This window comes from Cricetulus griseus, chromosome 6 (genome assembly GCF_003668045.3).
Source record: "Cricetulus griseus strain 17A/GY chromosome 6, alternate assembly CriGri-PICRH-1.0, whole genome shotgun sequence".
NCBI classification, from domain to species: domain Eukaryota; kingdom Metazoa; phylum Chordata; class Mammalia; order Rodentia; family Cricetidae; genus Cricetulus; species Cricetulus griseus.
The window spans coordinates 139,714,890-139,730,994 of NC_048599.1; the positions used below are offsets into that span (position 1 = coordinate 139,714,890).

The 16,105-nt window shown below is 50.8% G+C and overlaps 1 protein-coding gene across 5 annotated transcripts in view; it reads left to right on the forward strand.

Annotated features, from left to right (window-relative positions):
- Nucleotides 1-11,977, forward strand: part of LOC107977033 (collagen alpha-1(V) chain) — a 151,239-nt gene extending 139,262 nt beyond the window's left edge. Inside the window, exons 64-66 of one of the 5 annotated variants that reach the window (XR_003486716.2) lie at nucleotides 3,654-3,722; nucleotides 5,654-7,099; nucleotides 7,297-7,400. Coding sequence is in view for 4 of the 5 variants with exons in the window: in XM_027423035.2 (XP_027278836.1) it covers nucleotides 3,524-3,592; nucleotides 7,297-7,530; nucleotides 10,927-11,073 (450 nt within the window). In the remaining variant the exon portion in view is untranslated. Of the gene's footprint in view, nucleotides 1-3,523; nucleotides 3,593-3,653; nucleotides 3,723-3,822; nucleotides 7,100-7,296; nucleotides 7,531-10,926 lie in introns of those variants that run through there. The other 4 variants (XM_027423035.2, XM_027423036.2, XM_027423037.2 and 1 more) reach the window with 4 other exon arrangements.
- The last annotated feature ends 4,128 nt before the right edge of the window (nucleotides 11,978-16,105 follow it).

A 16,105-nucleotide genomic window follows, 5' to 3' on the forward strand; every position in this document is an offset into this window, starting at 1 on the left:
TACTGCTGGCTTCCACTTGGGCCAGGGCGCCAGTATTTCTTGTGTGTATGCAGCTTTAAGGCTAAAAGCCAGAGGCCAATCATTTTCAGAACCAAGAGCATTCTTCTGGAAGTCACTCTTAAGTGGTCCTAAGATGAGATATTTCAGGTACATGGTGGCAGGTGCAGCCTAGGTTCCAGCAAGTGGATGAACAGCTCCCCTGAGTGTATTCCCCCAGCCATCCACAGTAGGATTGTCCAGGGGGCGGCAGCCTTCTCTGCGGCTCAGCAGCACCATAACCCACACCAACCTAAAACTTTGGGGTCAAGTGTGATGAAGAGCCCAAGACATCTGGAGGCTGCTTTGTCCCTAAACTGCAAATGCCAGCTTATTTCTGTAGAGTTTGTCCCAGGCCTCTCAGGTGCCAGGCAGGGGTGTGTGTGAGGAATCTGCAGGCAGATAACTGGGTTCTGACCCCAGAGTCATTGTGGGGTGTCAGTCAGTCCCCCTGTGGCCTTTCAGGACCTGAGTTCTGTAGGGGGGAATTTGTGTGCACATGGTGGGTGTGGAAATTGTGTGCTGGGGAACCTGTGGAGAGGCTACTCTGGCCTAGGACAGTCAGGAAGATGTACCCTTTCCATATCTGAGACTGGAGTGACAATGCCTCCAGTCTCAGTGTCCCTCCATCCAGCCTTGGGTGGCTGAGTTTCCCTATGCCATTTTCTGGAGGCCATAGGTGTGTGTGGCACGTGTGCGCACGCACATTCCACACCACAGCTTCCTTGTTACCCTAGCACCTGGAAAGTGAGTTCCTGCTGGAAGGAGCATAAGGGGTCCCTAGGGCTGTCATCCCCACTCTAAATCACATTGTAAAAGTGGCAAGCTCCAGCATATTCTTGGGTCACACTCAGCTGGTGGCAGCAGGAACAGAGCAGGGGTGAGAGATTAATAAGCTTCTGTCATCCATCCCTCCCTCCCTCCTGGTTTCCTGGACTCCCAGGGACAAGCCAGGGCTTTGCAGAGGTCTGAGAGGATCTACTCTATGGGTCTTGTATCTCTCCATCTGGCCAGAGCTAGGGGTGGGATTGAACCAAGAGACCTTTCTCACCCCTCTTGGTGTTCTGCCCTCTACAGACGGCCTCTGCTAGCCAAGCTGTCTCTGGGCCTGTGTCAGATGAAGACTTCACAGACCCTGTACTTTGACTCCTTGCTTCTTCCACATGAATGGACTGCAGGCTGGGCCAGGGCTGCCCTGCCCAGGATGAAGAGACCCTCTCCTAGTAACACTGAGACACAGGGCTCTAGGGCCTGGAGCAGGTTTGAGCAGAAGTCTGAGGTGAAGCCTGTGCTCTCTGTCCCTAACTTGGGAGGAACTGCTCCCACACAATTTGAGGGTGGCCTTTACTGACAGGCTTGAAAACCACAGGGAAAGGTGGAGAATTCTGGGGGACCAGACAGACAGGACACCTCATTTCTCCAGCAGTCTATTCTGTCCTAGCACCCAAACAGCTCAAGGGGGCGGTCAATAGTGACTCATATCTCTACCTCTCCCCAACTTAACATTTGGGCCTGGGGCCCAAACACGGGTCTCTAAAGGACCAGCTCTGCCCAATCTGGGCCCAGGCTGTCTGGAGGACTCTTTTTCCACACCTACAGTGAGTCAGTCCATGGACACCACCTCCCAGCCTTACCCTACAGAGGCTCAGGAGACCCCAAATGATAGATACTCCCCTAAAAAGGCACAGAAACAAGCCCATGATGAAGGGTGTCAACTTAGCCCTGAAATGACAAGGTGCTTTGGGGCAGCCTTTGTTACCTTGTCATGGCATATTATCTAATAGCTCCAAGGATTCCAAAGACCACAAGTCCCCAGTGAAGACTTTAACACCACACACACACACACACACACACACACACCTCTGTTGTGTGACTTTTCTGAGGAGACAATGACAAACATCTTTTCACCTCAGATAGGGCACCAACGCAGAACAAAGAACAAAAAATGATTTCACCCAGGTCTAGCTGAGTGAAACTGTGAGTTTATTGGGGTTACTTACAAGATCTTCAGTGACTCAAAGATAGCTGTCTCACTGAAAAGACCACTGTACTAGGGCTACAACTCACAAAATCTGCATCTTCCCATTGCTTTTATAGACTTTTAAGGGGCCTTGTGAATCCTGTAAGTCTGAGAAGGTTTCTGAGACTTGTGAGTTGTGTTTACTTTCTGAGCCTTAGTAAGATTAGCTCTAGGAAAAGATGTTTCCATTTGGAGGATATAGTTACTCAACAAACACTTCACCCCCTCTTCTGGCTCTAACACTGTTTCCACACCTTCTTCTATGATATTTCCTGAGCCCTAGAGAGTGCGATGAAGGTGTTTGATGATTTTCCTCCATCTAGGGCCACTGTGTCACAGCAACAGTCCTGTAGCCTCTGTGACTAGTTATGAGCCTCTACCATTCACCTCATATTGCAAAATAAATACATAAGCTTCTTTTATTCCTTTCATGACCAACTGAGACAGCAGCAGTACGCTGTAGGCATAAACACCAATGATTAGAAGGCAACTTGATAGGGACCATCACATCCATTAACAAAGTAAGAGCAGTGGCCTCCCCACTAGAGCTTATCATCTCCCCAGCTATGGGCCTTTTCCCTTGCTTATAGTTCTAGATGTGAGTTCTCGTCTGTGAAGTGAACCTTAAACCTATTGAAAATCAGCTGCTCACACCATAAAAGCTGTATCACTATGGCACCAATCTTGTCTGACTTGTTGGTAGCAAAGTATGCAGGACCCATAACTAAACAGAACTGTTGGGAATAATTCTCCCCCAGCAACCTACTTAGTGCCTCCTAGCACTAAGGAAGTCAACCAGAAGGGAGGGGACTTCTGGCTCAGTCTCAGCCTGATTTTCCCATGGCCTGCAGCCAGCCAAGATGGAGGGAGCCTCCCATATGCTTATGTACTCAACTCATACCACACCCATCTATCCTATGCACACATATATATTGTGCATACATACTTAAGTGCATACACACACACACACACACACACACACACACACACACACACACACACACACAGTGGGGCTGTCTGTGTTGCTGCAGTAAGCAGGTGACAGCTGAAGAGCCTGTGCCACTGCATCTCAAAATTGAGTTTGGAATGAGATGTCCACATATTTCTAAGCCCATCAGTCATGCTTTCTGCAACTTTCCTGTCACTGACATGAGACTTCTGCATTTGTCATTTACTGCTCCACTAGTACCTTTCAGCAGTCACTTGATGTCCTGGGTGCACATAGGTTGATAGGGTGGCGTCTGTAGCCCTGGCATGACTATTGTTGACATGTACTTGGCCACTGTAGCGCTCCAGAGCTGTTGTCATCCCATGTCATGGTGGTAAGGCCTCAGCTCTTAGTGGGAGCATAGGCACCTTGGCAGGACCCAGGGGCTGGGAAAGCTGGGAAGGTCTGTCTGCAGAGGCAGAAGTAACCCTTTCGTTTTCTGTTTCTCTCCCTCCCCACCATCCCTGCCTGATGTGTAGGCCAGGATCACTTCTTGGCCCAAAGAAAACCCAGGTTCCTGGTTCAGTGAATTCAAGCGTGGGAAACTGGTAAGGTGACCCCATGTCCTTTGCAGTTGTCACTTTAAACCCGCCGTCTCCTATCTTGCAGAGTAAAATGGCCCGCTGGCCCAAAGAGCAGCCTTCCACCTGGTATAGTCAGTACAAACGGGGTTCCCTGGTAAGTGGCCGCCTCACGCTGTCTGCTTGTGGCTCGGCCTGGCTCTGGGTGCTGCATGGGACTCGTTGCAGCTGGGGCCACACCTGCTATTGCCCTTTAGGCAAAATTGCTCTACACGCCTGACAGCAAGGGCCAATCGATGGGTGTGATGTCCCTTCCTCTTGCCTCCTCTTTCACCCAGACCAGACTTCCCTTCCATCCTGGAAGTAGGTAGGTAGCTTCCCACTGAGATTCAAGGCACCCACAGCCATAGGTGGGGGCTCCAGTAAAGCCACATGCCACTTATAGGTGGCACAATCTGGCTGACACGCCCAGGCCAGAGGCATGCATACGTCCATGGTCACAGCAGGCAAGATGGTTCACTGAGGGTTCTTCCAGGCCACTGCCATTCACACCCTCTTCCTGGGCTATGCAGGGCCCACAGGATCTGGCTGATGTTGGCCTTGTAGTCTTCAGTTGCACCCATATATATTAATTAGTCTATGTTTAACTTATGGGAAGTGTATCTCAGAACGCAATCACCTCAGAGGTGAAAAGATCTTAAAACATTAACCAGAAGGCTCTTGTGGCCAGCATGGAGGCCAGGAACTTACTTTGATTCATTACTGTGAGACCAGTACTCTCCCACTCAAAAGGGGACATTTTCCCCCAAGCACTCTGAGCCTTCGCTGAAGTCAGCTCAAAGCTCTGTGACACCCTGCCAGACTCCAGGTTCTGGGTCCAAATAGAGCCCACCACACCGTTTTTTGACTCTCATTTTCCATCTAGCGGGCCTCGCCCTCCGGGTCCTTGCCCACGCAAGCCACATTTAGGCTTTCACTGCCTCTCAGCGCTGCACCAGCCTCAGCCTCTAGTGAGCACAGAACCATGTATTTTGGAGCATTTGATGGCTTCTGGGACCATCCTGCCCTCACCATCGTCTCTGTCATCTCCTAGCCTAGAGGCATGCCTGGCTCTCTGTCAGGGTCCTGAGGCACTAAACCTGTGCACAGAAGCTGCAGGCCTGTGCTCTTCTGGCTTCATCCCCACAGCCTTCACTTCCCTTGCTGGGAGCTGGGCGTCCTTGTCTGTTGTTTCCTCTCTTCTGCTTCCTTTGCTTTTTTCAGAGGAGAACCACTGGCACACAGAAGGACCTGTAGGGAGGGAGGCCCAGTGAGCAGTGACAGGAGACCCAAGGAAAGAAGGAGCTGTGGGGGTGAAACTGCCCAAGCCTGAGATCCCCTGGGTCCTCTATTCCTGAGCCTGGCCTGGCTTCTCCTCTTCCCAAATAGCTTCCACCTGATGTCGTCCAGGTCCCCCAGGGGGTGCCCACCACAATCACTGTCCTTGCTGAAGGAGCTATGGCCATAGAATACCTGTGTCTAAGCAGCCCCCTCTGAGTTGGCTGCCAGAGACAGAGGTGCAGGGACCATCCAAGGCAAACCAGCCTACCTCTAGGCTCCACTGCCTCATTCCCAGCTCCCAGTAAGAACCACAGTAACTGGGGATGGGGGTGGGGCAGCTTTCTGAGCTGCCCAGGATGGCTGCTCATACTAAGACGACAGGGAATCCCCTAGGGCAGGGCCACTTGAAGACTTCAACCTGGGATACTACTGGAGCTTAGGGTCCTTCTGTGTCTGGTGCCAACCCTGCCTTTGCTGTGGCATATGTCCTTTCTTGAGTCAGTCATGTGACCTCCCAGGAGCACCAGATGCCCAGACCGCTGGTTGGTATGCATTTTCCTCTGCAGTCTGACTATGGGTTTTCTCAAGCTGTCTCCAAGGAAGTTATGTTTGCTGACAGCTTGGAAGCTCCCATGGTCTCCTGCTGCCATGGTGGGAAGGACAGGGTCCTGGGCCTGGCTCTACCACCTCATTCTTTCCTCCTATTACTGCTGGAAATGTGGGTTCTGAAGTTGTCACTGTTTTCTTGGTCACCTTGCCCTGTGCCAGACCCAGCATTGCCCCAGCACGACGTCACTGTCCACATGCACACAGAACAGTGTTAGAGCAGTGGCTGACTGGAGATGGGATTACCAGAGTGACACAGGAACCTCTGCCAGCCTCTTATCCTTGATGAAAACGTCATTACAGGACCTACCTAGCTGAGCCCGGCTAGTCCTTACCTGGAGAGGCCTCCAGTCACACCCAGGCTGGGGGAGCCAGTGCTTTGTCCCACAGCTAAGAGTTTTGCACCCCTGATAAAGTCAATGCCTCAGAAAACCCTCAGCAAAAGACATGTAGAAAATGGGACTGTCCTCTTGGGGTGCCCATGCCAGCCTGCACCTAGAAGAGCAGAGTGGCTTGTGATAGTGATAACACCATGAGAGTCAATTACCAAGTGGCATTCTTTTTCCCTGATGCTGTCCCTTAGTTTGCTGTGGAGGGTGGGGCCTTCCACTGAGGGGGTCCTCTCTCCAGAGACCTATGATTTTTGCTTGCTATGATCAGTGGTCAGCAGAATAGCCTGTTTGCTGCCTCAGAATCCTGTCTCCCTACAGAAGAGGACACCCTTGTACCTCCAGGGTACACCCAGTTATTCGAATCCTCAAAGAGCTCAGGTCCTACTCAGGATTGTCCATCATCCATCCAGGCTGTGCCTTTCCCCAAGGTCTCTTGGCCATTCTAGCTCTTGAGTCTAGCAGACTCCCAAGGTAGGGTGTGCTGCATCCTGAGCACTCAGCAGGTAGCCTCCCATCTGCCCACAAGAGCCCATGCCACCTTCCTTTATTCAGCACAGTGACAAGGACAACAGGATGAGCTACTGTACTTGTGGCATACATGGTCCAAGGAAGGTGACAGATGGGCACCAGAACACAGGGCCTGAGCTGGTGTCAAGGGAGGCTGGTGCACACAGCCTCAGGGCTTCATTCAGGGCACAGTGAAGGGCAGTGACAGAGCTGTGACCAAACGTAACAGTTGTAGCATCTTTTGCCTGTGGGTCATGTGCCCAGCAGAGAGAAGGACCTCTGCAAGGCTCAGGGTCAGATAGAACACTCAAGAACTACCAGGGAAGCAAAGGGCATGGCCACCAGAATCCCAGGAGCCTTTTCTACTCCCACACCTTATTCCCATCATCTGCTCCGAGGAAGTGAGTGAGACCTTGCCTCTTGCTCCCAGCACCCTGACTCATTGACAGGAGTGTAGAGCCTTCTGTGTCCCATAGACAAGAAGGCAGGTCTTCATTCAATGAAGTCAAGCCAGGAAGACCCTGCCAAGTGGGGAGAGGATAGTTGGCTCCTCAAAAGTGTCCTGGAAGAATGAGACAGAAAAGAGGGTCAAATGCAGGAAAACCTGACCCAGGCAGGCTTACTGGAGGAAGCAGTGCACTGAACCTGGAGAGACAGGGCTTCTGGATGAAGGATAATAAGCAGACTGTCAATCCCTGAAGAGAACAAGGTGTGTTTTCACTTGGCTCCTGTTCCCAGAGCTCACAGGAGATCCTGTGCTGGCCTCAGGGGCAAGGAGTATGGAAGCTCCCAGGCAGCGACCTCAGGGAGATGGGCTTGGGTGAAGCCCTGTGGATGTGGGCAACTCTGTGGCCATTGCTGTGCCTCCCTCCACCCTGCTGATCCCTTTGCTGTAACCACCCCCAGCTCTCATATGTGGATGCTGAAGGCAACCCTGTGGGCGTGGTACAAATGACCTTCCTGCGGCTGCTGAGTGCCTCTGCCCACCAGAACATCACCTACAACTGCTACCAGTCAGTGGCCTGGCAGGATGCCGCCACAGGCAGCTACGACAAGGCTATCCGCTTCTTGGGCTCCAACGACGAGGAAATGTCTTACGATAACAACCCTTACATCCGCGCCCTGGTGGATGGCTGTGCTGTGAGTATTACATGTGTCCATGATTTCACCTTATATGCCCTCCTTGGGTGTGCTGCTCACTCAATGTAAATTTCTGGGGTACCTTCTGTGTGCCATTCCCAGAGCTGTATGTTGAGGATGCATTAAAGGCCAAATATGCCTCCAGCCTGGCCATATCAGACCACTTCCACTTAAGTAGCTCTTTTTCTGGGCAGGGTAAGAACATGAACTAGGTACCTTTGTGTATGTGGAAATGTGTGTGTGTATGTGTGTGTGTGTGTGTGTGTGTGTGTGTGTGCGCGCGCGCGTGCGTGTATGTGTGCTTGTATGTATTAATGTGTGGGGTGCATGTGGATGGCACAAATGACTGTTACTCCTGTAGAATGGCGAGGTCTCTCACTGGCTTTAACTTGCCAAGTAAGCTAAGCTGACTGACTGGCCAGTGAACTCCAGGAATCTGGTAGCCTTCCATACACAAACACACACACACACACACACACACACACACACACACACACACACACAACACACACACACGTACCCCCGGAACCAAGATTGCCAGCATGTGCGGCTGTACACAGCTTTATTTTAAGGATTTATTTAATTTTTATTTTATGTGTGTGGGTCTTGTGTTCACATGTATGTCTACATACTGCATGCATGCCTGGTGCCCATGGAGGCCAGAAGAGAGCATTGAGTTCCCTGGAACTAGAGCCATGAATGGTTGTAAGCCACCATGTGGGTGCTTGGGATTGAACCCAGGTCCTCTGCAAGAGTAACGAGTGTTCTCAGCCACTGAGCCACCTCCCTAGCCTTCATACCCAGCTTTTAAAATGTGGGTTCTGGGGATCATATTCTGGTCTTCATGCTTGCATGATAAGCACTTTACTGCCTGGAACATCTCCCCAGTCCAGAACTGGCCTTCTGAGGGGAGAGCCAACCACACTTGGGAGCTCTCTACACACCTCCAGGGACAGGCTGACCCAGAGAGAGTGTGGAGCTGAAGTGCAAGCTCTCCTGACCACAGCCCACATTGACCATCTGTATGTAGGGAGAGCAATTCTATTCGAAGCACCAAACATCATTGTGAGCTATGGCATCCACAGCATCTCTCGATGCAGAGGCAAGTGTAGGACAGGACACTGTGCTAGAGAGGGAAAAGCAGCCCCCTCCTGTTTTTACTCCTGAAAAGAAAAGACCCTGCCTTGGAAAAGGTGGGGGAGATAATGGCTCAGAACAGAATAACCCGCTGATGGAAAAAATTGGCTCTGTGTACTGGGAGGGAATTCAGGGAGAGGGAACAGACTGACAGGACTGTGGCAGCTCAAGGCAGTCCAAGGGGAACAGCAGGCAAGGCTGACTGGAGTGGGCAACATGCTCTCTACCCCCAAACCCCTGAGAAGTTCGGCCGCAATTTGAAAGGTCACAATCTTCTCATTCAATTGCAGGGCTCCTTCAGGAGGCTTTTGTCCTCCACATGCAGGCCAGTGGTGCAAAGGCCTGCCCAGCCCTGGGAGGCTGGCTTTTGATTCATTCTGTAATCACAGCCACTGAAATTGGAATTCCAACGCTGGTATTGTGTGGCTGGGTAGCCTGATTGACGGGGCTGCCAAGCGGCTGGCCCTGCAGAAGGGCCAGGAGTCACTCTACATCAATCCCGTTGTTTGTGCAGCTTTGTGCGCCCCTGGGGGGCCGTTTCTAGCTGGCAATGGTTATTTATGTCTCTTCTTTAAATACGTCCCTCTCTAAGCGCTCTGATAATTGGAGCAACGGGGCCCCACAAATCCATGTGAAATCGCCTGCCAGCTCCACACACGGTGGTCCCCAGGGTGGGAGAGAGAGGCCCACTCCATGCTGATGCCATAAAGGGAGAAAGTGGGGCCTGGTGTAAGCCTGTGGGCTCATGACCCACTGGCATACAAAAATGGAGGCCCCATCACTGACCTCACACGGCTCCTCAAGACTATACCGCCTTCCAGAAGAGGCCAGGCCGATGACTTCATGTAAGTCTGGGTAACAGGGCCTAGATGGCAAGGGTAGCCAGCTCTAGCTCCCTAGACTGGCTAGGAGGGTAAGGGTCTCAACTATCCCATAGCTAGCTTCATGGGTATGTAAGTCCAGCCCCTGAAGATAGCCAGATTTTTTCCCCATCCTTTTTTCTTCTTATTCTTTTTTGTTTTTTGTTTGTTTGTTTTTGAGACAGGGTTTCTCTGTGTAGCCAGAGCTACCCTGGAATTTACTCTGTAGACCAGGCTGGCCATGAACTCACAGAAATCATCCTGCCTCTGCCTCCTGAGTGCTGGGATTAAAGGCATAGGCCACTGTCTCTGTAATCTTCTCTGTACATAATTGTGTATATGCATGTAGAGACTCAACATTGCAGTCTGTTGGGAATCATGGATCTTGTTCATTGGGGCAGTGTCTCTCAATCAAATGCAGAGCTCACTGGTATGCTTGTCTTGCTAGCTATTTTGTTCTGGGCTTCTATCTGTTTTCCAAAGCTGGAATTGCATTTATGCGTGTTTCTGAGGATTCAAACTTCTCTTCATATTCGCATTGAGAATACTTTCACCACCGAGCCATTTCTCTAGCCCCCAGATGTATCACATGATAAGTTCCAGGCATGTCTATGGAAGTGGAAAGGTATGGCCATCCCTGGCCAGATCAGCCCTCAAACTGGACCATGCTCCACATTCTAAGTGATCAGTGTCTGTGCTGGGCTCCTGGTTGCAAGTTCTTTCAGTTTCTCAGGGGACAGCCAGAAAACTATAAATGACAAAAATCACCCAAGACTCCCATTTAAGAAAAATTTTCAGATTCTGAATTCGCTAGAGAATTGACTAGATTGACTAGAGAGCCAAGTCAATCTGGCTGGGCAGAGTCTGCAGTGTTCAAATGCTCCTTGGCCTCCATGTGCCCCTAACCTGGCTTTGAGGACAAGACAGAGGTGTCTTATCCAGACAGCTATGGGTGAGTGAGGTCTGGGCGAGTGGAAGCTGAGATCAGTGAAGACAGGACACTCATGCCAGGTAGAGAAGGTGCTGTCCACCTCCCCACTCACCCCTGCACTCTCAGCAAGCCTTCTGCATTCCTGCTCAGGCCCTGTGCCGTCATGGCCCCTCTGTGCCTCGGTTTACCCTGTTCACTCAGGAACAGGTAGTATGGAAGGTTCCCTTGCTTGCCCATACCTGTGGAGGAACTTGGAATGGCAGAGCTCCTCCTGCCTCTCTTGTGTAAAGTCTTGTGGGAAGTCCCATTACTGCTCTGCTTGGCCATGTTTCCTCCAACTTGATGTTCTTGGTGGCTCAGGAGTTGGTGGAGCCTTGGGGCAAAGGGGGACCTGGGTCAGGGGTGGTAAGTTAAGCACTTTAACCGCCCCTGGCTTTAACTGCCTCTGCCTTCTTCCCCCTTTCCTAGACCAAGAAAGGCTACCAGAAAACAGTGCTGGAGATCGACACGCCCAAAGTGGAGCAAGTCCCCATTGTGGATATCATGTTCAACGACTTTGGTGAAGCCTCACAGAAATTTGGATTTGAAGTGGGGCCGGCTTGCTTCCTAGGTTAGGAGCTGCTGAGCCCACCGGTCTTCAGAGCAACCTCGTGACCTCAGCACCCCACCTGTGGGTGTCCTGTGCACGGCCCATCCTGGACAGTGAACATTTCTCACCCCTGCCTGCCTGACTCATCTGTGCCTCGGACCCTCCGTGGCATTGGACCCCACACCAATGAGAACAAAGGGAAAGAGCCGTGTTCCCACGGAGCCGAATCACATGACCTAGCCACACCACAGCCTCTTGCCACACTGCAGGCCCTGGTCCCCAGCTCTCCTAATAGGTTCATCAAAGGTGTTCGTGAACTGTTGGCCGGGAGTCAGGGTGGGGCAGTATTTGGAAATCACTTTAAAAAAACCAACTTGAAAATATGTATTCCCCTTGACCTTCAAAAGATGTTCTAAGGTGGTCTTGTAAAGGTCGCCAAAGCCTTCTCTTTTTTTGTTTTTAAACAACCCTCAATACATCCACTCAGAGGCCAAATGTCATTCCACGTGTGCCTTTCCGATGGATTAAAGGTGCTTATGTTTTTGTGAGAGTTTTAAGTAAATATTTGTATTGTATTGTTATAAATGTTAAGTGTGCCTGGCTTTCAATCTTGCATGGAAACCCAGCCTCAGGCCCATGGGGAGAGCAAGCAGCTGGGACGGGGCACCAGCTTGGGCTTGCAATCAGGCTCTCCATAGAGGGCATCTCCTCACTATCACCCTGCCCCCAAGAACGTGCAATAAATTGGAAATTTGCTTAGTCAGCAAGAAGCTGCATTGCCACTGCAGGTGCCTGGGCCCCTTTCCAGACTTTTAATTATTTTTTTTCTTTTTGATTAGCTCTGGATAATTTTTTATGGGGAGGGAAAAAAGGCATTTGAGATCCTGCCTTTTCTACATGCACTCAGATTAAAACACAGGCTTAAATTAATCCTGATTGCTTCCTTTTTCCGTGTTCCTTCCTGCAGTGGCTGATGGGACAGTGTCCAGGGCTGGAGAACCACGTGTTCTAGAGATGATAAATAACTATGAACATTGGTGCTGATTTTTTTACACTTGTCTCTTGTGGTGCTATGTGTCCTAGAGGCAGCATTAGGGTGCCTGCCGTGCCTTCTTCCCCCACCTTCCTTTATCCTGGCCATTTCTCCACATTCTGAGATTTTGCCAAGGACCTAAAGATCAGATTGGTGCCAGAGACCTTTCTTCCCTGCAGGTGCCCCGTGCTCATGATGGTGGGGAGTCTGACTCCCCTCTGGGCTCTGCTTACTTCATTTGAAAACATGTGCTCAAAACAAAGACTTGATACATGGTACATTGTGTATCCATGATCGAGTTCAGTTGCTGAATGTTTGTGGTGCTAATTTCTGTGTGTGTGCCAAGGATGGTATGGAAGCCACTGGGTGCCTGCACTGATAGCCAGACTGCCTTGTGAGCAGCGGGTGGATTGAAAGATGTGCAGTGGACTTTGCGGCTCCAGGGCTGCTGTTTGGGTTTCCACCAGAGGGGTGTTCTGGGTACAGGTGTCAGTTCCGGGCTCAGAATGGATCCCTCTGCATGCTGCCCTCTCCATCCTCCTCCAAGGTGTATGTGATGGGTGCAGAGGTCTCCAGGACCAGCAAGGAAAAAGAATGACTCGCTGTGAGTTGCACTCTTGTTATGCTTTTCCTTCCACCACAAGAAAGCTGTGGTGCCCCAGGGAGCCAGCCATCATACCCCAGTGTTCCTGTCCCCACACCACCCCCCAAAGTGAAGGAAACCACAACCAAGCACCCAGAAATGACCAGGATTGATGAATGCCACCAACATGCATCCCCAAAGTTTCCTGAAGAACAAGTTTTACTCTTGCCAAAGAAAAGTCTGGCCTGGAGATTCTTCCTGAAAGCCAGGATGCCATCATGAGCCAGGGACTGCTGCGCATGCCTCTGCATGAGAAAAGCCATATTGGATGATGGCCATATGATGCCCTGTGGATTCTGTGTAGGTCATGTGATTCGGTTTCTGCCTCTCTCCCCATCTGATTCATCCTCTCACTCTGTCCCGTTCTTCTGTCAGTCCCTTCCAAGTTACAATTTGTATTGAAGTCCAAAATGTGTCCTGTTCTCCTCAGTCCACCTTATCTTCAATATTTTACAATAAAATTACTTCTTATATTTGCAGAAATGCTCCTGGCATCATTTTATGTTTCCATTTTCTCTGGTGTGTGCTCTCTCTCCGTCTCTCTCCATATATATACAATTGGGCAAATGCTGGCAAAAAATACACAGGGAAACGTAAATAGAACGCTATGATAAAAAGCTATAAGACCTCAGACCCTTTAAAATTCCAGGCCAAAGGATACACTGTATATTTCCCAGAAGTCCAAGGGGAAGCCTCAAATTTTAATTTCTCCCCAGAAGAGTGCTCTAAAATATGTTTAAACTGTGTAACAAAGGAACGATTGTAACAGTGTCTCAATAAAGGAGTTACTGTTTACACCCCAGAGACTTGACTGGCTGTCGTCTTTGCATGACCAAGCTCCCACCATCTGATTCTTCTTCTGATTTGCAGCCCCGGACATTAGGAACTATGAATTTGAGAGTGGTGGTCTAGGAGGGACGGGGAGACTGGCTACCTGGCTGTGACCTCGCGTTGCTGTGGCCCAGCTGTGGGTTGCTTTGTATTCATGAGTGGGTATTAGGATGTAGCTGGTGCTGGCTTCAGAGGACTTACTTTTCACTCTGGGATTTTGACACCCTGAGGGGACATGTCACCAAATCCATCAGGTGACACTTTCGCAGCTAGATAATCAGATCACACTCCTTTGCTCCTTGTGACTGGAGGAGGCAACATGTGGTTCATCTTAGCTAATGACCGTCAGCAAATGGGACCTGTACCTCCTGCCTCGAAAGGAGTGGCTCCCTTTTGTATGTCAGCAGTCATGACAACATCCCAGCAGGGTCTAGTGTCATATCACCAGCCTGTCATAAACTTGTACCATCACTAGAGGAAGCATGTTTAGCTGCTTTGAGCCATCGCAAGTGATGCCGGTTACCACAGAGCCCCGGGCCAGAGGATCTCAGTGTGGCTTACAGCCCCACAGCAGCACAGCACTATGCTCTACAGACGCTCTGCAAGGAAGGCTGCACATCTGCTTCTGCAAGGTGATTCCCAAACTGTATCATTTGGGAGCACTGTCCTGATGACCCCTGAACTGTGAAGGACTTGGTCCTGGAGGGGAGACCTCCCTTAAGTCCAAAAGTAAAGCCACTGACAAGTCACACAGGCAGGCCATTTGAGTCTCACAGCTTTTCGATAAGGTGATAGCTTTGAGGCTTGGAAGTGAATGATGAGGTAACAACCCGCAGCCCTGGGTAGGAAAATGCTAGCCTCAAAGGCGGGTTGCTCCTGCCCACTTTGAACAATATGAGAGAAACAGCCCTGACCTGTGGAAAGCAAAGCTTCCAGAGTTGAAGATTTGCAGGGCTGGAAGAAGTTTCTCAGCATCCACTGCTGAAATAGCCAATTGAGAAAAGCTCTGGGGGACGCACCAATCAGAACTTGGCCACTGTGGCTGAGAAGCTGGGATTCAGGCTTGGAGTGAGAGCAGGTGATACCAAATACAACCTGTGGGTTGCAGTGAGTGGCTCAGGAAAGGGGCACCAATAGTGTGGCACTGTCAGAGGTTGGTAGATGCAAGATCCCCACAGGAGGTCCATGGAGCCCCAGGTGGGAGGAGCCGCTGGTGGGAGGAGCTGCTGGTGGGAGGAGCCCCAGGTGGGAGGAGCCCTGGTGGGAGGAGCCCCAGGTGGGAGGAGCCGCTGGTGGGAGGAGATGCTGGTGGAGGCTCAGGAACTCTACAGGTGGAAAACTGACAGTCTCTAAGAGATGGATTCACAGAAATGGCCTCCAGCAGGGTCGGTAGGAGTTGGTGATGAAGCTTTGCAGTGTCCCTTGACCTCAGACCCATATGAAACAGCACATGGCAAGAAAAATGGTCCAGCTCACCTCCCTGAGAACTGCACCTGCAGGTTATACACTTTCTTTCTTATTTATTTATTATGTATGCAGTGTTCTGGCATGTAGGAAGAGGGCGCCAGATCTCATTATAGCTGGTTATGAACCACCATGTAGTTGCTGAGAATTGAACTTGGGACCTCTGGAAGAGCAGCCAGTGCTCTTAACCTTTCTCTGAGCCATCTCTCCAGCCTAAAGCCTCCTCCAGACCAGAGTGGGTCAGCTTCCTGGCTGAGAATTGGAGGGCCAGGCACTGACTGGGGCTGCTCCAGGCCTATTCTAGGGTGGCTATAATTCTGTGCTTGGCCCCAGACCTTGATAGAATGGCTTCTAACGTTGGATTTAGCATTATTTTCCCACCACCCAGGTTAGAGGCCCCCAGCCCGAGGGCTCTCTCCTCCTGGGTTAAGTTCTAGAACAACCTAAGGGACTGGGGTGCAGGTTGGGAATCTTAGGAATCGTGATGCTCCTGACTTCTCCAAGTGACCCTTGGCTGTGGTGCACATGGAGGTGTGGTCCATGAACTCACTCTCTAAGCCAAATCCGCTAAGGTTAGAGGAGAGCGTAGGGGTCCCCCACTCATGACCCCTGTAAGGACAGGGACTCTATCCTAAAGTGGGCCAAGTTTCAAAGGATCCCCTTGGTAGATTTTCTGTACCCAGATGATAGGTTTCTCCACTGATGCAGTAAGCCATATCAAGCTGAATTTAAAAGTAAAGGTTTATTTAGGCAAAGCACTCCCTGGTGACTCTCCAGCCCCCAGAGATGACATAGGGGGAAGAGGACAGGAGAGAAATCACAAGGCTGATCTGAAGGAGGGGTCTTAAATACCTTGTAGTGACAGGGTGATGACACATCCTCCACAAGCTGGGTTTGTGCCCAGTTATGGTAGGTGGGGTCTTGTGCAGCTAGCAGCTTCGGGGGAGGAGTGTCTTCACAGCCAGGGATGCAGAACTGGACTATTCACAGCTTTTTCTAAGAGGACAGGGTTTGGAGAGAGGGAATCGGGGCCAAGCTGGAATTCCAGCAGAACATCCCCTTCATCCCTTCCTCCTCACCTTGCTCA